This window comes from Anopheles funestus, chromosome 3RL, assembly GCF_943734845.2.
Source record: "Anopheles funestus chromosome 3RL, idAnoFuneDA-416_04, whole genome shotgun sequence".
Lineage (NCBI taxonomy): Eukaryota > Metazoa > Arthropoda > Insecta > Diptera > Culicidae > Anopheles > Anopheles funestus.
In genome coordinates this window covers 72,688,931-72,710,659 of record NC_064599.1, presented here as the reverse complement: position 1 = coordinate 72,710,659, position 21,729 = coordinate 72,688,931, and the positions used below count along the sequence as shown (strand labels likewise).

The following is a 21,729-nucleotide window of genomic DNA, read 5'->3' as shown; positions in this document are numbered from 1 at the left end:
ACTGCATCTCTCTAGTGCAGATCCTTAGGTAGATCACCTAGATTCTAGATCTAGCGCAAGTTGAAGATCTCGTCAGAGACTAATTTTCCGTTTCGACATCCTTTCTGAGAATTTCCAACTATCTGCTCTATAAAAAGAACATGATGTTCTTGAAGTTTTTTTTTGAGAATGTCTTACAGGTGCTTTTTAACAGCGGTATAGCTCCTTCATGTACTGCAGTCTGGCATATCTCCCTTCTTCTATAAAGCACAGATGATACCAAGCTTACTCTTAGAAGACATCTTTTCAACGTCCTTCATATGGGATTTAAAAAAATATAGTATTAATTTGTAGAATTCCTAATCTCACCAAAGAAACAAACAATGTATGTCTGTCAGCTTTGCGTGTGAGCTGATCGCTGTTAGAAAATTGTTACAAAAGTAATCTACAATGTCCAGAGTTCACGTCTAGAATTCACTTATTTCGGAAGGACTGCATTTCGGCAGAAAGTAAAACTTCTTGTTTGCAAAATTCTTTTTATGATGTTGTATTATTTTTGACGCCGCAAAGCACACCGAAGCATGCTCGGCAACGCATGTTTAAATACCAAACAATGGAAACAGATCGTAACAACAATTCAATAAATAGGATCGGGAAGGGATCATTGTATCAAACATCATCGCCAAAAAAACAACTTAACCCACTTTACCAGGCGTAGTGAGCGTGAGCATCCTCGTAGGTGGTGTGCGCAACCTGGACAGCTGGCGAGTAGGTCAGCGTCTTGGTGGCAGTAGCAACAACTGGGGCAGCATGAGCAGCATAGGTCTGGACGGCCGGAGCGGCGTAGGTGGTGTGGACAGCTGGGGCAGCATGCGAGTAGCTGGTGTGGACAGCCGGGGCAGCATAGGTGGTGTGGACGGCCGGAGCAGCATGGGCATAAGTCACAGCTGGGGCAGCATGAGCGTAGCTAGTGTGGACAGCCGGGGCCGCATAGGTGGTGTGGACAGCTGGGGCAGCATAGGCAACCTGCTTGGCCAGGACGGGCTGAGCATAGGCCAGCTTGGGGAGCTCGTTGGTGATGCGGGTGTCAGACTTGCGGACGCTCGAGAAAGCAGTATCAACGGCCTTGGAGTAGTGCGAGATGGTTCCATCATGCGAGCGGATGGTGCTCTCGTGCGTAGCTCCGACGGCCGGGCTGGACACGATGGTCTTGGCGACTGGGGCAGCATAGACCTGCGGGGTGGCGTACGAGATGGTCTTGGCAACCGGGGCAGCATAGGCCAGCTTGGCTGGAGCAGCCTGCGAGATGGTGCTGTAGCTTACGGACGATGCCGGCGAGTAGTGTGCCACTGGGGCGGCATACTGGACGGCATGGCCAGCCTCCAGGTATCCAGCGCTAGCGACGGCCAGGGAAGCCAGGAAAACGACGAACTACAACCAAAAAGGGGAGAACAAAACACCGTTCAGGACACGCTGGCCACAAAACTTCCATTTCTTCCATTTCTTACCTTGAAGGCCATTTTGCTAGGATGTTAGTGGTTGGATACTCGATGAAGGTGTTGCTGCAGAAGACGCTGGGTGATCAATGATACGGTTTCGTACCGTGGTGCGATTATTTATACAGAACCACCGCCACCGGGAAGCAAAAGCGACGCGATCATGCGAGGACGAATTCGCATACGATAACGTACGAACGTAAATAAATGAATAAAAATATGAAGCTCACAAAATTGGGAAGAAGGCAAGCAAAGGAAAGCAAAAAAAAACGCCAGGCACACTCGATAAATGCAAGCAGATCAAGCCACACAGTTGCAGCCTGCATCCACTGTTTTGTGGGGCGAATAAAATGGGCAAAACAAAAGCAACAAATCGATCCATCGTTGTCCATCGCCCAATTATACGTCATGAAAGTGACCACGGCCACACCAACTGTATGCGTGCGTGTGAGTGTCTGCGGTGAATGAAGCTATCGCCGCAACCAGCAACCTTTAGCTGTAACTGGGCTGCAAGTTCTCTGTAAGCAGCGGAGCGGAAGCGTGTAAGGTGAAGGTTTGAACCGTGGTGATCGCATGCAGTGGGGATAGTGACCGGCGACATCCCGGCACAGAAAGGGAAGGCATTAAAGCAAACCCATACGAACCCAACCCGTTTTTCAAGGAAGGTTACCTTCGCCTTCATCATCATATAATCCCTGCATAACGCTTTCGTTGCAGTCGTCATGCGTAAACGCGTTCTGGAAAAAGGAAGAAATTTGGCATTTCGTGTGATCTTGTGAGGTTGATTCCACCTGATCGGAATGGTCACCCGTTCGGTGCGGCATGGAGTGTGATAATTTGACATTGTCCTTTCCGTTTGAAGAGAATTTGTTACATTGATTTGGGCTAATGGACTAAGGTACAAAAAAAATACAGAAGATTAGCATAATTGTTTGTAAGAAATTTGATAGAAATTGCAAACACATTCACTTACCGAGCGTTAATGGTCGCTCATGATGAATGTCTTCACCAGATATGGATATGTTTAGTTAGGCTTATTTTTCGTTGCCTGCGTTTGTCGGAGAAAGGATATTGACTTTTTTTTTTTGGGGTTTTTGCTTACGAATATTGATATTTCGTTTTTTTTTTTGGTTTGGCTTTTTTGGTCAATTTGTATCGTTACTGATAAATACATCGATCTTTGTGCCACCTTTTTAAACAATGGCAACGGTGCAACCTTGACATTTAACTTCGTAATGAATTGTGTGTTCTATCTGGTTAAAACGGCGGTACGTTCTCTCACCGCTTGCTAAATGGTGTGTCACTAGCTTGCCGTATCCCGTTCTTTCAGTGCCGGTAATATGTTCCAAAGTTAATTAGCGTGGAATGGTTTTATGCACTTATGTAATACAATTTTATTTTTCGTGCAAGAAAAATATTGCTCAATTTAAATATATATTGTTTTTGTTCTGTTTTGGGCTATTCAACTATCGTAAAGATGCGGATCATGGAATAATATTTTTGAAAATAGTGTATACTAACCTGGTTATGAAATTTAAAATTAACACTTCCAAATATTTTTATTACGTTTAATTTTTTATTAAAGTTTGGTTGTGTACGTGGTTTTGGCAGCAGTCTCTACCTGACAGGAGACCGGGTGCCAAATCCCATCCGGTCCGTACGCCCATACGCAGGCTGGCCGTTGTGCTACGGGAGAATTTTAAAAGTCAAGGAAAGTCAAAGTCCTTGATATGTGAGCACAATTTTGAATACATTTTTATTTCATAAAATTAATTTAAAAATTTCGATTTTTAAATTATACTACTAAATAAGGTAAATTTAAATATAGAACGTTTGATCTAAACCATTATGTAAGTACATTCTGCAAGTTATAGCAAGTTTTGTTTTGCCATAATTTTTTTAAAAATGTTTACTTTATCGTAAATTTAAGTTAAAGAGAAAATCCGTTTGAAAATTAAAGTCCGAAAAGTACAAGTTTCAAGTCAACTTTTATTTAGTAAAAATGTTTTATTTTTTAACACATAGATAAAATAATCATAACAGTCTATGTATGAATACATAGGTACAAAGATTGATATAATTTTTGGACCACCAATTAGCAGGTTGCAAAGGTCAAAGGATCCCTCGTGTATGTTGAAAGTAGACTAAAATATTAATTTTTGTACATGGAAAACAACAGCAAAAACAATTGGTGTCAAAATATTTTAAAAAGATTATTAAAATTACTATTCAACGTTGGGTGATTTTAGTGTGAAAATTTTTGGAAAAAATGTGATATTTTAAATGGTGGGAAAAACTTCAATATTTGTAGCAAACAATTTTTCTAAAAAACAAAGCACTAAAGAACCCTGTTAAGGAGACACTTTGACAATGAATGTTGTCTATTTTATACCCTGAAATTTCTCCTCATCTAGTGGATTGATGTATTTTTTGCTTGCATCAACTTAACCTACAATCTTTTTAATTGTAGCAATGCGGTTCTGCTTGAATAAAAATAAAAAAGTCTTTTTGATATAAAACAAATTGCTAATATCTAGCTGTGATATCCAACTTTGGAAATAGCATGTTTTATTTTATATTGACTTACAAGAATAAATTTTAGTTATCTTTGTGTTCTATAACTTTTAAAAAATTATCCTGTCTTTTATGGTTCACTTAAAAACTATGCATAAATATGAAGTCATTGACATGTTGTCTACATTAATTTGCATACTAGTACAGTAATCGTTTTCTGAAATGTTATGCCCAAAAGTTAACAAAGCATGATACTAATCATCATTCGGCTCCTAACCGTAGTAAATTATCCTAATAATTTTATAATTATAAATAATTATAAATTTGTTCATCTTTGATTTTTATATATCATTTATAAGTTTATTCTCCTTTAATGGAGGTTATGAATTAGATACAAATTTATTTTTTGTATTTGTTTTTTAGATGCTTTTGACCTGACATTTACCCCTTAATGTCAAAAATGCAGTTATAATTCTTCTGTTCTTTGGAATAATCACTGATTCTATTATGTTTTCCTTGTCATAAATACCTTGGATACTACCTCTGACTAAGAAATACTGCATAGCCGAACAATAAGACTGGTTTCCTACTCGTTTTTTATGAAATTCGAGCTACGGTCTTCGGTGTACTGAACTGAGAGGTAACTCATTAGACCATGGGTTGTCCTCGCGCAGGCAAGAATATGTTCCAATAAATCATGAAATTATTCTTATTTTTTAGCAATGAATTCTTATCCCGAAAAACAACAAGGGCATGTTTTGCTATTATTGCAATGGTTGATTATTAAAATTAATCATCCACCTTTATCTTTGGTCTGATGAATACGACCTTTATCTTCCAATCTTGCTTTGTCCAATTTAAAGTTCAACCCCAATCAAAGAATTGTTCTACTGTTTCTTAAGACATGAAACGAAATCAGATTTAATTGCACACTCATAAGGTAAATAAGTAAAAGTTTTCTTTGCCACAGAGATAATTACTGTCCTCCGGTGATGCCATATACAGTCCGCCAGTACACTTCTATATGGGCCTTATCATTAAAGTAAACCTTCGGAAAGAGAAATTGAAGGACACTCGAGAGAGAGGACACGATCAACTCTGTAGCTATTTCGCTTCTTGTTGAAATTTTAAATTTCTCTATTTGGTTGATTTCCTTTAATAATGTTTCAATTGCTAAAATTATCGTAAGAATATCCAGTTTATCGTGTCATCCAATGTTATTTTTGAGAAATAAGAAAATATTCATCGTTTCAGTTTGTATTGGGATTGTATTTCACACAAAAATGGTCACATTCGAGATGGCAGTCAGGCCTGCTCTACGGATTAGAGCAGGCGGAATGAACGCATCGTTGCAACAGAAAACGTAACAATGCACTTCCTAACTGGTGGATTTTTTGTTTGTTTTGTTGGTTGTGTTCTAATAAATAGTTGATTGAGCGGTTGTTTGATGTTATCGCTTCAGGATGTTCGCTCGGACAGAACGCTTCTTACCAGGCATAATGAGCATGGGCATCGTCGTAGGTGGTGTGCGCAACCTGGACAGCTGGCGAGTAGGTCAGCGTCTTGGTGGAGGTGTGGACAGCTGGGGCAGCATGAGCGTAGGTCTGGACGGCCGGAGCAGCATAGGTGGTGTGGACAGCTGGGGCAGCATGAGCATAGGTCTGGACGGCCGGGGCAGCATGATGAGCGTAGGTCACAGCTGGGGCAGCATGGGCATAGGTCTGGACGGCCGGAGCGGCATAGGTGGTGTGGACAGCTGGGGCAGCATGCGAGTAGCTGGTGTGGACAGCCGGGGCAGCATAGGTGGTGTGGACGGCCGGAGCAGCATGGGCATAAGTCACAGCTGGGGCAGCATGAGCGTAGCTAGTGTGGACAGCCGGGGCAGCATAGGTGGTGTGGACAGCTGGGGCAGCATAGGCAACCTGCTTGGCCAGGACGGGCTGAGCATAGGCCAGCTTGGGGAGCTCGTTGGTGATGCGGGTGTCAGACTTGCGGACGCTCGAGTACGGCGTATCGACGGCCTTGGAGTAGTGCGAGATGGTGCTGTCGTGCGAGCGGATGGTGCTCTCATGGGTAGCTCCAACAGCCGGGCTGGACAGATAAGTCTTGGCAACTGGGGCAGCATAGACCTGAGGAGCGGCATAGACCTGCGGGGCAGCATACACCTGAGGAGCGGCGTACGACAGAGTCTTGGCAACCGGGGCAGCATAGGCCAGCTTGGCCGGAGCAGCCTGCGAGATGGTGCTGTAGCTCACGGACGATGCCGGCGAGTAGTGTGCCACCGGGGCGGCATACTGGACGGCATGGCCAGCCTCCAGGTATCCAGCGCTAGCGACGGCCAGCGAAGCCAGGAAAACGACGAACTGTGATCACAAAAGGAGGTACAAAGAGATAACGTTATTCTTCACTTTTATCACTCATATCCCAGAAAAACCCATCACACACACACTCTATCGCGCACACACACACACACGTTCGATCATCGCACAAACAACACTCTCACACCCACAACACGATGGGTAGGTCCTTTATGCTGTGTCCTTTAAGGCAGGATACCGTACCACAACACTTTACCTTGAATGCCATTATGCCGTAACGAATGTGTTCTGGTAAGATGTGTTACTGCCGATGAGCTTAGTACCTGAATGATACTGGTACGTCCACCGACAGCAATATTTATATCGAAAAATGTCCTACCGCCGCCGGGGTTTGCGCCGTTTGCGTTTGTGCTCAAATGTCCACCCGAATGGCCCAGCCTCCTCCAAAGATCGCAACGCCCTCCCACCGCCGCCCATCAAATGTGTTTTTCCGCTGGCAAGGCAAAAGAGTAGGGAGAAGCGAACCACAAAGTCATCGGCATCCACAAGGAGTCATTCGAGCGTACGAAACGAGCCTCCTACTTTCGCTTTTCGCGCGCACCGAGGTGGCCCACTGTATGATAATAGCAATAATAAAACCAACGAGTGACGAATCAATCGCGTCCAAATTGTTGGCATTTGGTGCTGATGTCGTTCCTGTGTGTGTGTGTGTGTGTCCCGAGGGGTGAGTTTGGAATGTTTTTGGAGCACATTATCCGCACCCGCAGAGAGTGTACCACGCCTATCATAAGGAAGTAATTGGGGTTGAGAAGGGAGTACGGGAGGAAGATCAACCGAGGGTAGTGTACCGTTGTTTTTCGGTTTGGGGTTTAGTGATCGGCAAATGGGAAAGTGCAAACGGTCGACAAATTACCCGGCCACAGGTTCACCATCGATCATCCTAACGAGTTGTAGTAGGTTACACACTGCTGGTGCTGGTATCGTGTTACTAGTTGCTCCCCAGGCCCCAAAAAACTACCCCCCGCTGGATGGTTGTCTGAGTATTGTGAATGAAATGGACTTATGCTGATGGAAGTAGCAATGGCCGCCGTTTTTGCAAAGAATACACTAATACACATCCATTCGGGGGAATATTGGAGCGGTTTTTTAAAATTCGTACACCCATTTGGCTTTACACAAAATACCGCTTACCAATTTCGGGGTCAACTAGTTAAGCTTGTGTGTTTTTTTGGTTGTTGTTTCGTTCGTGTTGCTGTTATTGTATAGTATTGTCTCTTAATTTTCGTACAGACATGGGCAAACATTAAACAATTACTGCACTGGTAATGTAATAATTATACGAAAGTGTGAACCAATTGATTCAACTGTTTACAATATGATAATATTTTGAAAAAATGATTAAAGCATATAAGTAAATAACTTTTATTGACAATACTGTGATTGAGAATTAACGAGATATAAATGAGGTAGTTTTATAGCATCGAGAGAAGCATTAGGTCTAATACACCGAAATCACGGGTTCAAATCTTATTTCCAAATCGACTCTCCATAAAAGTTTAAATTATTTAAGAAAGATGTGTGAAAAAAACATCTTTTTAGTTTAAACAAAGATGTTAAGAAATTACTCTAAATCTTGCTCAATGTTTTTAAAAATAAAACAATAGTGAGAATATTGATTTAGATGAAATTGAGAAAAAAGTATAAAAATAGAAAAGAGCAAGCAAATAATGAACAAATTATCCCAACGAAAGAAGAAAACATCTTCACTAAAGATGAAAAGACTATAAAAAAAACTAGTATTCAGGCTGTAAAATAAAGAATTAATTCCATAACGCTGTTTATTGATAAGTTGATTGTACACAAATTTATTTTCATTTTTTAATTTCATTTTTAGATTGTTTTTTTAATTTTTTGATTTTTATTTTTTACATCACATTTAAGATACCATCAATAAAAGAATAGTAGTACTTACTATAATATTTATAGTAAAAGTAGGTGATTATAGCAAAATAGCAGATTTAAAGGATATAGGTCTGATCGTTCTTCAGAAAGTAATTAAATAAATTTATAGGATATTTCTAAATGTTTTATGTTAAGCAAATTAAATAACTTCTAAGAAGGTAATACACCGGAAATTCGAACGAAAACAAATCTCTTCTAGACTGATTTTCTAGACTGAAAACACGAATTAAGGATCAATGGTCAGGTGATGGGGAAAAATAGACAATCATCAGTACCTATATTATGGTCACACGCTCTAGAAGATTTATTCTTATTCTTTTGATTAATTTTGTTTAATTATAACTTGAATTATTCAATAGCTTCTGCAAAAGAGAAACAAGTAGATTTGGGTTCAACATTTGCTTACATTTTTGGGTCAAAGCATTTCCATAATAGTAAATGCTTTCTCCCCCAATAATGCTTCATAGGACTTGCAATCAATTTCATATTCAAATGATATTTCCTTAAAACCTACTGAAATAATGAAAACGATTTTTACTACTTCCCGTGCTATAGAATCATCCAGCATCCCACATGACCTGCCAAGAGCTCACTTACGTAACATAAAGTCACACCCCCTAGTTCCAGAAAGCTGGTTCGTGTTCACGAACCTGTGCGTACAAAGTGGCTAGGGGTAAACCTGCCGCTTTACGTACGAAACACTACAATTGTAGATTATGTCCCACACAGCTCGCGCCCCTGCACGCACTATTCGGTTAAACACTTTGCACTACATATTATGTCTGATCGTACGGATCGTGGTTTGATAGTTTCCCATGTTTTTATTTTTCTTCTTCTTTCTCTCTTCGCCTGAACCCGTTTTCTTAACAATTGTATCAACTGCAACCAAACCAGTTCCACGTGTGGCCTTCATATTGTTATTGTCGCTTTTCGGCTGTGTGTTGCCCGAAACCGAATGGATACAAAAAAAGCCCGTACCCTTTCACACTGAATCTTGTCAATCGAAGCTTGCATGTAGTCGAAGCGGTGAGAATTTAGTGTTGATTCAGTTGGACAAAACATGTTGGCCACCATGTGTGGCGAATAAGTGATTTCTGGGGTACACCCCCGAAAAGAAATGGTTAAATATTACGTTTTTGCGATATCGATCGAGACCGTTTGTCGCCGGTAACCGAATGTGCTACTATGTCGACTGTAATGTCAACCATTTCGACAATGTCGACTAAATATTTTTTTTATCTATTAGCTTCTTGCTACACAACTATTATAGTTAATGGAGACATTGCTGTTCTGACTGGAGTTATTTGTAAGATACGAACGATCGTAACGAGCGATTGTAAGATGGTCAGCGTGAGAAAGTTATGTACGGTCGCAATCATGTACAAAACCCTTCGGGTCAAGCAAAAGCAAAATGTCATGTCACAGATCGAAACGCTACGGATGCTTCGTATGTCGACGGTTCGCAAAGAATGTCAATGCTAGCGAGAGCATTAAACAGCGCTACTCGTGAAAGCCATGCGAGGTCACAAAGTTTCGCTAACATGTTCTGGACGGTGTGCTCTAGACTAACAGCAGTCGCGCTCACACCCTTGCATGTAGGCACAGAAGTAGCAACACGACCGATCGGACGATCGGGTCGCTGTGTTCCGATACGTCCAACGGGCGAATCTTTAGCAGGTCGGTTTACGGAAAGGTCAACTCCTCCCTCACGCTTAATAAAAAACTAAATAAACAACAAAAAATAGCACGGAGGTTTCAGGTTTTTGTTGTGGGACGCCGGAGGTCACCTGTTTTTATTGAGTCTACGATTTTTGTGTGGTTCGTTACCCGGTAGGATACATTTTTATGGTTGTCGCACCCTAATGGTCTTGGATGCAGTGATGCTTTGGAGTGTACGCTAGAACGGGCGTTTTATGAATGGTATGGACATGCAGTGGCGATAGAATCGCTGCCGTTCCGTATCGTACCCCGTGAGACACTTGGTTAGCAGTGGAGCTAGTGGAGCTCGAGGAGTGGTAAGCCGGTTGTTGAGGAAGTACTTGGCTAACGGTCAACTTCTGCGGTGCCTGGTACGAAATGGATCCAATGCTACCGGTAGTAACATGAGCAGTAGTACCTTTAATGTCCTGTGGCGGTGGTAGATATTCACGTGGTGGAAGGTATTCACGAGACGGACTAGATGAAGTATCCTTCGACGATGTGTGCAAGGAAGTTACGGCAATTGGAGCAATTAGTGTCGTTTTTGGAGGTAAATACTGAGACTGAGCGTTGTTCGTTTGACCTTGGCTACTGTAGCTATGGGTGGTGGTGAAACTATGGCCATGGTTTTTGGAAGCTTCACTCCATGCAGAAGTGCCGGAAGTTGCGTGCCCCGGAGCAATGTAGTACGCTGGACTAGACTTCACTGGAATGGTTGCTGCTTTATATTGGTGCGATGTGGCATGATTCCCAGTACTGATGAAGTTGGATGTCGTTTTCACTGGTGTTATAGTATGCAGACTAGTAACAGGTGTTATCTGAGAGACCTGATGGAAATTGGAGTCCGTAGCAGGAACTCCATAAGCCACTGATGGTTGCGCGTGGATCAACTTTGGTGGAGCTACATCAACCAGCGTTTCTATAATAGGGGCCGGCTGACTAGGTCCTTTGTAACTTCCATAAGAGACGGATTGTTGATTTAAACCACCATAAGCTCCAGAAGATATTGTTTGAGTAATTTTGGGAGGTGTGTAAATGATGCTACTTGACGCCGGTGCAGAGTAATGATGGGATATGGTATGTCCAACAGTGGAACTCGTTCCATAAGCACCTTGCGGAGCTTTTTGAGCTAGTGTAACATGGAGTGGTTGATAAACGGATCCGGATGGTCCCGAATGACTTGATGTAGTCGGTACACCGTACGTTACCGATGTTTGAACTGGTGCGACGATCTTATGTGCACACTCCTGCACCTGAACGGGAGCAGCATAATGATGATGATGATGATTTGGTGCACTGCTGTAGGTCAGCGTCTTCGTGATCGGTGCTGCGTAAACCGTACTAATTACTGGCTTCGTTTCGTAGCTAACTACTGCGTGATCAGTCGAACCTTTTACTGCGTACGGAGTGCCGTAGGATGTTGCTGCTTTCGAGTGGACGAGTCTGTTGCCCTCGATGGGGGATGATTTCAGGTCGAACGAGCTAAAACTCGTTGCACCTTGATAGTGTTCCACGTAGCCAGCGCTAGCTAATGCTAGACACGCAACAAGGACTGTAATCTATTTAAAAAAAAAAAATGGCACAATAAATTCATAATCTTGGTCAGGCGCCTCGAATTCGAATAAGTGTGTTTTAAAACTTACCAAACAATTCATGGTCTCGGACGCTAGGTTTCTCTCACGCACCGTACCGTTCAAGAGTGTCGCCCTTCGGTCGATGGGACGCCAGTTTTATACACCAATCCCACATGGGGCCACGCATAAAAGGGATCAACAAAAAGGGATACTCCGGGGTCCAATGATAGGTTTGCATTGCATTGTGGAGTATCGAAAAATGGAGGAATAAAAAAGGAAAAACCCTCCAACAAACCAGTATTTCGGTTTCATACAATTTAATGCGCCGGAAGAGGAGCGACAGAGAAAGTGATGAAGAAAACATGACGAACAAAAGGCGACGATAAAATTACCAGCGTTTGGGGTGGCGGTTTATGTCATCCAAGGACAAGGATGGTCGATGGGTAAATTCACGCGGCCTGATGGGTGTGTAATGAGCTGCTACAATTTATTCGATTGATTGATGCACACACACACTGCTCAAGTTCGATGATCATTCTTTGACGATCGTTTTCTTCGATTAATCACTCCACTCAATGTCAAGTACTGGTCGAGCATGAATCCGTGGAGAGACTGGAGAGCCTTAGGCTTGACTTGATGTCGTGCAAAAATCACACACAAAAAAAAGGCTACGTTTGTTAGTTGGATAGTGAAAAATTTCATTCATCAAACTCACCCGTTGGTGCGGATACACGGTGCGTGTTTGGTGCTAAAACGCTTCGAGACTCCTAAACCGGGGTAATGAGTAACGATCGCGCGTTAGTCTACCCGAACGACCGATCTAAACATGATGCCGCCGGCTGCCGGTACGCAAACCGTTTGGTCGTTCGGGCTGATCGTGCGTGAATCGTTTCGCATTGCGGTGTAACACGCCGAAGGTTAAGGTTTTGCAGTGATCGTTGCCTGTAACCTTTCTCTTAGCCACACGCCGGCTCCTACCGGCAAGGTTGCTTTGGCCACTGGGACAACATCTATAACTTTATATCCGTTTGTGGTAGCGGTTGTTTGTGCTTAATGAGTGAATGATGCAGGACTAAAAATCGTCATTCCTTTTTGAGGTCAGCTCAATACGTGTTTTGTAGGATGATATAAGCAAGCCTGTGGAACGGAAGATATAAATCAAAGAAAACTGCACCGCAGGAATGATCATGCGCTAAGGGAGCGTTATTCTGTACGTAATTCGTAAGCAGTTAAGAATTTTCATCTTTATCACCAAACAATTTATTGTCGGATCAATATTTCAAACAATCTTTTTGAGTGCAAGCTTTCATAGAATTGCTAACCCTGTCAAGGCAATCCCCATCGTTTGCAATCGGCAGGGAGCAAGTCGGCAAAGTTTGTCTATATTAGAGGAATTCTATATCAAGTATGTCTATATCAAGGTATTCTAAATTATGCAAATGAAACTGAACAGCAAAATCCAATAGAAACGCCTTTAACTCCAAGCTGTATTCCCAATGAAGGTGAAAAAATATTTGCTATAAAAACGAAGTGAACTTTTTGACAATACAACTGTAACGCTCTGTAACGCTCCTTTAATAGATTAATTAATTGGTTTAAGAACGAAATTCTGCTGTACATTTCTCACCGTAGTTTACGCTTAATTTTCACTTTTGCTTACGACTAGATGTATCTGGTTTAAGTGCTTGTTCCGCTACAGTAATATGAAAAAAAACTAAACTATTGATTCAACAACTAAAAGGCACCAAATTGACAGATAACTTTAGGAAATGACGTTTTTATGTTGAATTCATTAAAAACGTTAATCACCAGTCTTACTGTTTTCAGACGCAAAGAATTGAAAAAACAGTGAAATTTATAAAACAAAACAATTTTTAAATTTAAGATTGAGTAAAGTTAAAATTCATAAGAAACCTCAAGGAGTGAATAAGAAAAAGAAATAAAGAAAAAATAAATAATGAAATACAAAAATATTACCATGGTGTGACAAAATCAGTCATAGAACTGGGGTACTGAGGACTGAAGAATGGATAAGACCGTCAATACTTTAATATTGAGGACTTTACAGCATCCATTAAACATATTTAATTGTTTAGGAGAAAATAAATTAGAAAACTTTTAGTGCAAGATGTGTTATCTGTAAGAGATAATTAATTCTTCTTATAATTTGTCATGTTCTAGTGGTTGTTTATGCCTCTTACGACCAAAACTTCCTGAGAATTAATAAAAATAGGTTTGGTTTGAATAGCTAAATATGTTTTTTACCATATTTGGCAAATGAAAATTATTCTCTCTATACAAAGGGGTTTTTTTGCATAATTTGTAAATGCTATTTTCGGATGATTGATAATATAAAATTTACTAAACACTTGCCTTGTTTGAATGTACAATAAGTTATGTATTTTCAACGAATATTCAACATTGAATTTGCAAACATTTTCTTCCTGAGCAGTACGAGTTTAAGCTGGTTTTCGTTCGAACTTACGTTTCTGGGAATGGCGGCCCTTGCGGATGATTCACCGTCGTGTCAAGACGATCCGAATTTACCAGGCGTAATGGGCACTGTTGTCGGCGTAGCTGACGTGCGACACATGGGCAGCGGGTTCGTAGCTCAGCGTCTTGGCAGCAACAACCGGGGCGGCATGAGCGTAAACCGGCGAGCTGTGATGGTACAGTGGCTGGGGCTCAGCGACCAGCGTCTTGGTGTATGTTGGCTGCGACACGTACTTGGTGTAGGCTGGCTGGGCAAGGAGCGTCTTCGTATAGGTCGGCTCGGCAACGACGTGCTTGGTGTAGGTTGGCTCGTGGACGAGAGTCTTGGTAACTGGAGCGTAGGCCAGGGTCTTGGTGTACGGTGCCTGGTAGTGGACCTGCGGGGCAGCATAGGACACGGTCTTGGCGGCAACAACTGGGGCGGCATGAGCGTACACATGGGCCGGTTCCTGAGCGTACACCGTCTTGGTGTAGGCGGGCTGGGCCACGACCGTCTTCAGGGCGGGCTCATGGACGGCGTACGTCTTGGTGAGCGGGGCAGCATAGTGTACTGCCGGTTCGGCATACGCGACGTGCTTGGCGACGGCCAGCTTCGGCGTATCCTGACGGGTGATCGAGCTGTAGCTCACAGCCGGAGCAGACGAGTAGTGTGCGACGGGCGCTGCCGCATAAGACAGCTGATGATGTTCCGGTTCGACGTAACCGGCGCTGGCGCAAGCCAGGGTGGCAAACAGAACAACAATCTGGAGGGAAAACAAAAGCACATCGTTATCCTCGGGATTCACTCAAAAAAAAATCGTTGCAAAACACCGCACGTTAATGTCACGCCAAAAGAACACAAAACCCCACACCTGCACAGATTCGTTCACTTCGGTGCTAAACGACGTTAACTCACCTTAAAAGCCATCTTAGTGGTTTTTGCAGGTCTGCACTAAATCGAAGCTAGCGATGTAATGATACCTCTGGAAGCGTTTGGTCTAATATTTATATGAAACACGCTTGTCAAAGCTTGCGACGCGTGCTTTAATGTGCCAGTGAGTTCTCTCAACGGTTCACCGGGCACCGTGGCTTGCGAAGAAGCTTACCGAAGACCCCCGCCGAAGATGGGGGGTGACCTTCTTCGAATGAATAATAATAAAAAATCGTCGTCAACAACCATATTCACACACACACACCACGCAGAACTATCACACTTCAAGACGGCTTGATGCTGCAGCATGGAATTGGTAGGGCCCTCGGATCGGTCGTCACAGATCGTTCGTCAGAGGAGGGGCTGGGTGGTTGATTTCTCACCTACAAAACGAAGAATTCCAATCGGAGGTCTCTCCGACCGTTCGTTAGTAAATTTTGGAGGTTTTGGACACAATTTTTTTTCTTCTTGGGTTTTCTCCACTGCAAACGGGCGCCAAAAGCTTTCAGCTTCAGTTTACGGGCATTATTTATGTTGTGTTCGCGTTTTTTCTCTTCTCTTGTTTTTGTGTCTTTTGTCGATTGTTTATTTTTGTCGCAAGCTTGTTAGTCGATTTTTATTACTCCGCGCGCAAGGTGCCGTACGTGGTGGTGGAGGTTCGTCGCTTGCAGCTGTTTCAGCCGATTTTCGATGGGAAAAAGATTGATCCTTCGGTACGTGTTGTTCCGTTTTGCAGGGTAGGGTGAAGATCGTAATCCGTGACGTCACGCTACGGTGACAGATGAAATCGAAAGCCTAAGGGATGGAACGAAAACCACACTCACATCCATTTAAAAACAACGTAAAACCTGCTCCAAACAATCGCACTAAAATGTAGTCTCAAAGGTTAATTACCTGCTGGTGTTCTTGTTTCTAATCGATCGTTGCGATCTTTTCCTGCATTCTTCAAATCCGTTTCTATCGTTCGACGGCACACAAACGTTATTGTTTCTGTGCGCAGGATGCGAAATCATAGCGTGCGACTACGATTCGTGCCATAAATCTTTACCTCCGAAGTTATGGCTTCGAAGAGATTTCACATAATTATAGCACAGAACAGTGCGTTAGAAGATGATGATGCTTACACAAGGATAGGAAACCATATAGAGGAAATGAGATGACCTACACGATCGTAACCAATCGGCATCCGTCGATCGCTTCTAATTGCTCTCGTATCAGCATATTTTTTGTCGACTCAATCAACAACTGAAATCTCCCATAAATCCAGAGAGATCAGACCATTTTAAAGAAACAGATTTCATTTTCGATGAGAATCGCAACCATTTGCTTGCCCGTTACTTTGGTGCAATATGACGCAACGGAACGCAATTGGTTTCGTTTTTTTTTTTGGTAATTTTCAAGGCCACATGTACGCACCTTTCGCAGTTGACATATTGCGCCAGTAGTTGCCAAAAAAGGAACTGTACAAATGGGTAGGAGGATAAACATTGTGGAACATGCAGTAAACAATTTCGCTGTAACGTCGCTGGTGACCGTAGTGACAGTTTCGATAATAAATTACCCATTATCCTTATGTGGGTTGAAGATATAATTTAAAATGATAAATTTTAAATTAGATTTCTGAGTATGAAGAACGGCTCTAGCGAGTACAATCTGTAGCGTGTGGTGGTGTAATAAAAATAAGTTTTTCCAAATATTTTTGAGGAATATATTTCAATTTTTAAAGATTATTTAATTTATTTCTAAAAAAAGACACTCACCGATGAGTGAAGCTAGACCTGTTTTAGTGACCCTAATTCGAGCAGATCGATTAGTTAATATCGGTTATGCACGGGTTTTCAACACGACGGATCTAGGTTCAAATCTTCAACTAGCTTGTACAGAAATCAGGATATACTTTTCGGCCCATGAATAGTTTGGTATAAACGAAGTTTGGTATTGCTTTATTTCACACTGAGTATTGCTTTATTTCACACACTTATTTCAATATGGCAATTTATTAAATAAACTGATTACGATTTTAGATGAAAAAAAAGGAATTTAAATTCTGGTCATGCAGTGACCAACAGAATGTTTAGTGGGAGTTGCGAGTTGGAATCGACTAATCCGTCCAAAATAAGTAAAATTAGGAGGAGTAAAAGAATTAAAATAAACAAAAATTTGTTCAAAAAGGTTTGAAAATAAATAAAATCAATTAATTACATCTATATTTATTGAAATTCAAAACATCGAATATATTTAAATCTTGCCGAAATTGAAGAAATGATTCTTTTGTTCATTCTACATGGATTCAAACTGAGACAAAGTTAAGTTTGCATTTCAGCTAATTAAAATGTGTTGCCCAAAATTTAAAAAAAAAACAGTTATCCATTTCTGACGACTTTCATTATCAATTAAAAATATTTATACCACCATCACCACCGGCGGACGAATCGAATCATCTTCACGAATCGCATTGCACTTGCACGGGATTAGCTTTTCTACCATTTTGTTCATGTTTACAACCCAACGCCGATTCGATAGAAGAAAAAATTCGATGAATTTATGCTATTTTGTTTGTCTCCCCACAATTACGGCCGAAGGTAAGGTTTGTAAAGCAATATAATAGCTATAAAAACCTTCTAAAAAACAGAATCGACTAGACCGGCAAATACAATCGTTTTCTGTGGTTCACATTTTTTGGGGCGACATTTACACACACACACAAACATGCCGGTGACATTGCTAACACTTTCCGAAGCACTAGCACTAGGGTGGAACCTTGAGTTTCTTTGGGAGTTTTTCGGCGCTTTTCCACAATCAACAAACGATTGATGATGGACATTGGGGACGGGCCATAATCGTCGCTAGAAGAACGATTATAATTCCGTGTCCCACTATTAGATGTGATTTTAAATTTTCGCCCCTTACCGGCCTCGTACAGCATCAATCTTTTGGCTAACATTTGCGTGACTGTAAATTGACGTGAGGCTGCTTCCAAGTTGTCTATTGAATTTTTAATAATTCACTGACTTTTCCCACTCTCAAGGGGGGGCAAGGAGAGAAAAATGATATAACACTCACGATTCGTGTTGTCTCCATAAATCAAAACGTGGCGTATATAAATAAAATGCAAATACATTATTTCTTAGCAGTCCAATTAATGTCACTTCTGTTCATCATCAAACTTGATTAGCATATTCGCTACGTCCAACGGTCCAATTCCGCATACGGTCGAGCCCCCCGAAAATTGCACCGGTTCGTTGCATAATTGAGCGAAGAAGCAACCACCGGATCGATCAATAACGCTGGCGTTCGTTCAACTCAGCACGCACGGAACAGTAAGAGTTTCGCTCATCGGCGCACGTCACCCGTGCCGGGTTAGGGGTGACGACAGGCAACGTGCGAAGATGCGCCCCCATTACGATCGTTTAAACCGGCAGGACAACTCAGCAGAACAGCTGATCGGTCTAGTCGGACGGCTTTATTTGGTAGCCACCGAACCAACAGGTTACGGAGCACCCGTACAAGGAGGTGGTGGTTACATCTTCATTTTGTGCAGATGCGACGGAATGGTCGAACCGGTTTTTCGGCGACGCGACGGTTATGCTGGTGATGAGCTACACACTTTCGAGTTCAATGTCAATGGCTGCACAGATGGCAAACGTTTCATCCTTCCCATTGAAGATACAGCTGACCGGAACGTGTGACGTAGCACGAGATACGATCAAACTTGTTCCTCTTTTACTTTATGTGATGAATTTTAATGACTGTATGTTACTTTTAGACACCTTGAGAGTAACGTTGTACCTTCAGGAAGTAATTTCGTTTAGCGTTTTCAGTTTTACGATCGCACCTTGTCAACTCGTAATTGCGGAAGAACAATTAATACGAACATGTGTTTTTTTCGCCTCCGTTCAGCAGGACTAACTCTTCAGCTCAGAGGGTAACAAAAGACTTAGAAAACCAGAACTCGGCTAAGATCTCCGAAATGTTGATATTCCGAGTTTAATGAATCTTGGGAGGAGAGTCATTCTCCTGAATCTTCAATAAGGAGTTATTTAAGTCATAAGTCGACTATTGAAAGATTCATGAATTTCTGAAGAATATACGAATCTCTGAATATTCCTGAATTACTGATGATTAAAAAAAGAGTTTTTATAAAATTCCCAAGATAATCTCCAGAATAGAGATTCAGAATTATAAATTTATTTTATAGGCTTTTATTCATTCCGACTCTTAAAACAGTCGTTAAGATACTCTCGTTAAGTCGTTAAGAACACATTTTTCTTGCAAATAAAATTAAAAAAAATAAAAATAAAAGCTTGTTTCTTAAACGTGAAAACATAGACAACATCAATTCTGGAGGTTGAGATTTAAGAATTGATTGAATATCCAGATTCTTTAGTTAACCTGTATAGGATATCAATAATACCTGGAATATCTTTGAAGATCTAAAAAGTATGAAAATTAGTGAAGTTCTCAAGAGACCTGAATCTCCGTAATTGAGTTCCAGAATAATTTAGTTTTGTGTAAAGCTGTTCATTTATTCAGATTCATGTCTCTGAATCCGATTCACTCAAAACATTGTTCCATAATAAAATAAACTCGTTTCTCAAATTTGGCCATATAAACAATACCACTTCTTGCTGTGAGATTTAAGAATTAATTGAATATCCAGCTAGGAGCTAAAACGCTTATTAGCATTCTTATACGTCACTTAATACATCATTCCATTTGTCGGCAAGTTTTCGATTCCGATCGGCACCCGGATAAGCCTTACCGAGAGCTCTAATAACTTAATCCACCTGTCCGACAACTTCACACAATGTCCTACCCGGGGGTTTCTTTGTATGCCCCATATTCAAACCATTCAAAAAGGGCAGTTACATTAATCATCCGCTTGGTCCCAGTTGGCCCGTCAACCCCGTTGTGCAAGCGCGATCATCACGGAAAGAAAGGGTTTCGTGTCATTTAAATTAATTCGTTAAAGGGGTTTCTTTTTCTTCACTTTTGTACGGAATAATTCCTGCCCGGGAGGCACGGAGCTACACCCGCGGCGTTAGAGTACATTCGTATGGTTCGCATTGCACAACAAGTGCACGACACATTTTTCTCGACCACGCTTTCGATCATTTGGATGCGCGCGTGTTACCGAAACCTGCATACATTATTCATAATTATAATTCATACAAATTTAACACCTATTCATCGCACCATCTTGCGGGACAGGAGTGTGTGAATGTGTGGGGTGTGGAAACATTTATCGTGATTTTGCGACATCAATAAATGGCAACGGTGTTGTGTCTCTCCTTCCTCTATTATTTTTTTTTCTCGGGGCCAACGAAACACTGGATAGTTTGCTTTACACAGAACATGCACTCCAGCACCAGTCCCTCCTGCTGAATGTCAAACATTATGAGCGTTGTATAAGCGCTGCGCTAAAGTCTCGGAGAGTGTGTGTCGTGTTCCGATGGGCTGACTTACATCTCGGCCAAAACCACATTGCCATTGTTGTGGAGGGATTTTGACTGCAGGGCATGTGTATTGAGCGATGTGGATTGGTAGATTTGACATCATCCCATGTAACGTAAGGGTTCCACTGGCGCTGTTAACAAATTGATCTTTTGTCTACAAATAGTGGTTTCCTCTCGGACACAGGGACACCGGCCGTCGTTGTGGAAATATTAAAGTTTGCTATAATTATACCCAGCAGGGGGGGTTTAAAGCGCATTTTTAAAAATGGTATTTACTAATTTAGATTTTATTTTTCTCTCTGTCAATGTCTATAATAAAACTTCAAAACGACCCATTAGAACCGGTCACATTTTATAGATTTCCGGAGACACATTAGTTCAACCGGGGGGTGGTTCAAGATCACACAGTACGGTTTTCCGAACCGAACGATCCACTAACCAGCTACTACGATAGGCAATAGTGTTGTCTAATTTATGTTTCCCACATCCGGAATCACCACCACCTTCTAGAACCGGAACCTTTCACCGATACACGGTGACCGTTTGTATGCCGGCCAAGGACCTTTGCCAGCGGCACGCAAATCAACCATCAGAGTAGAGCCAAAGATGACCTTGCGACACACGGCACCCCACCCGAGGAACCTTCCTACGCATTCGTACCGTTCCGTGCTACGGCACACTTGTCCACACGCGTAATTAATCATAAAATCGGCGAACTTATTGGTTAAGGCGTCCGAGACCCGAGGACGTACCGGTGAGAATAGTCTGCGATGCGGTGAGATGAGTCACAACTCGGGCGCAACAACGCCACCACCGATCTGTCGGATGATGAAGTGATGAACACTCGATCGTTGGTGAGTGAGTGACTCGCTCCAGCACCTACGGTGAGTGTTTGTTGTACGCTGCGTACGCCTCTTGAAATTGACAGCCGTACACGACAGTTGCGAGACAGTGTCTGGGAATCGGAGGATGATCGTGCTGGTGATCGTTGTGAAAATATAAGGTTGAACTGGTGGGATTAATGTCTGGGATAGGGAGGATTTGTTTCAATCTCAAGTAGACATTGTTCATTGTACTTGGGCGATACTTTGTAGCGTTTAAAGGTGATTGAATTGATGCATTTCGATTAAGAGTGGATGGACTTTTATCAATAGTAAATGATGGAAAGAAAGAAAATTAAGGATCAATTAAGGGACAATTATTGCAATGCCTAGCGGATAATGGTAGTTGAAGGACACTAAAATTAATTGTTCTTTATGTTTTAGAAACATTTTTCCAATTGGGTTCGCTTTGTTTCTGGTCGTTCTACACTATCAAGTGCCTTTAGTA

The 21,729-nt window shown here is 41.9% G+C and overlaps 3 protein-coding genes across 3 annotated transcripts in view; 1 reads left to right on the top strand and 2 right to left on the bottom strand.

Annotated features, from left to right (window-relative positions):
* Positions 1–510: 510 nt before the first annotated feature.
* Positions 511–15,039, bottom strand: LOC125769556 (mucin-6-like). The gene is made up of 6 exons (XM_049438288.1): positions 14,930–15,039; positions 14,088–14,777; positions 10,237–11,526; positions 6,564–6,602; positions 5,616–6,352; positions 511–886 (listed from the first exon to the last, which is right to left on the bottom strand). Exons 1-6 carry the CDS (start codon positions 14,939–14,941, stop codon positions 685–687), a joined length of 2,970 nt encoding a protein of 989 aa, XP_049294245.1. The 5' UTR covers positions 14,942–15,039; the 3' UTR covers positions 511–684.
* LOC125768476 (mucin-6-like) lies at positions 8,723–12,231 on the bottom strand. Its single transcript, XM_049436184.1, has 2 exons — positions 11,611–12,231; positions 8,723–11,526 (listed from the first exon to the last, which is right to left on the bottom strand). Exons 1-2 carry the CDS (start codon positions 11,620–11,622, stop codon positions 10,129–10,131), a joined length of 1,410 nt encoding a protein of 469 aa, XP_049292141.1. The 5' UTR covers positions 11,623–12,231; the 3' UTR covers positions 8,723–10,128.
* A 21-nt stretch (positions 15,040–15,060) lies between the features above and the next one.
* LOC125768480 (single-stranded DNA-binding protein 3) overlaps positions 15,061–21,729 on the top strand; it is a 447,182-nt gene continuing 440,513 nt past the window's right edge. Inside the window, exon 1 of the mRNA XM_049436196.1 lies at positions 15,061–15,074. The gene's annotated coding sequence lies outside the window, so the exon portion shown is untranslated. The remainder of the gene's footprint in view (positions 15,075–21,729) is intronic.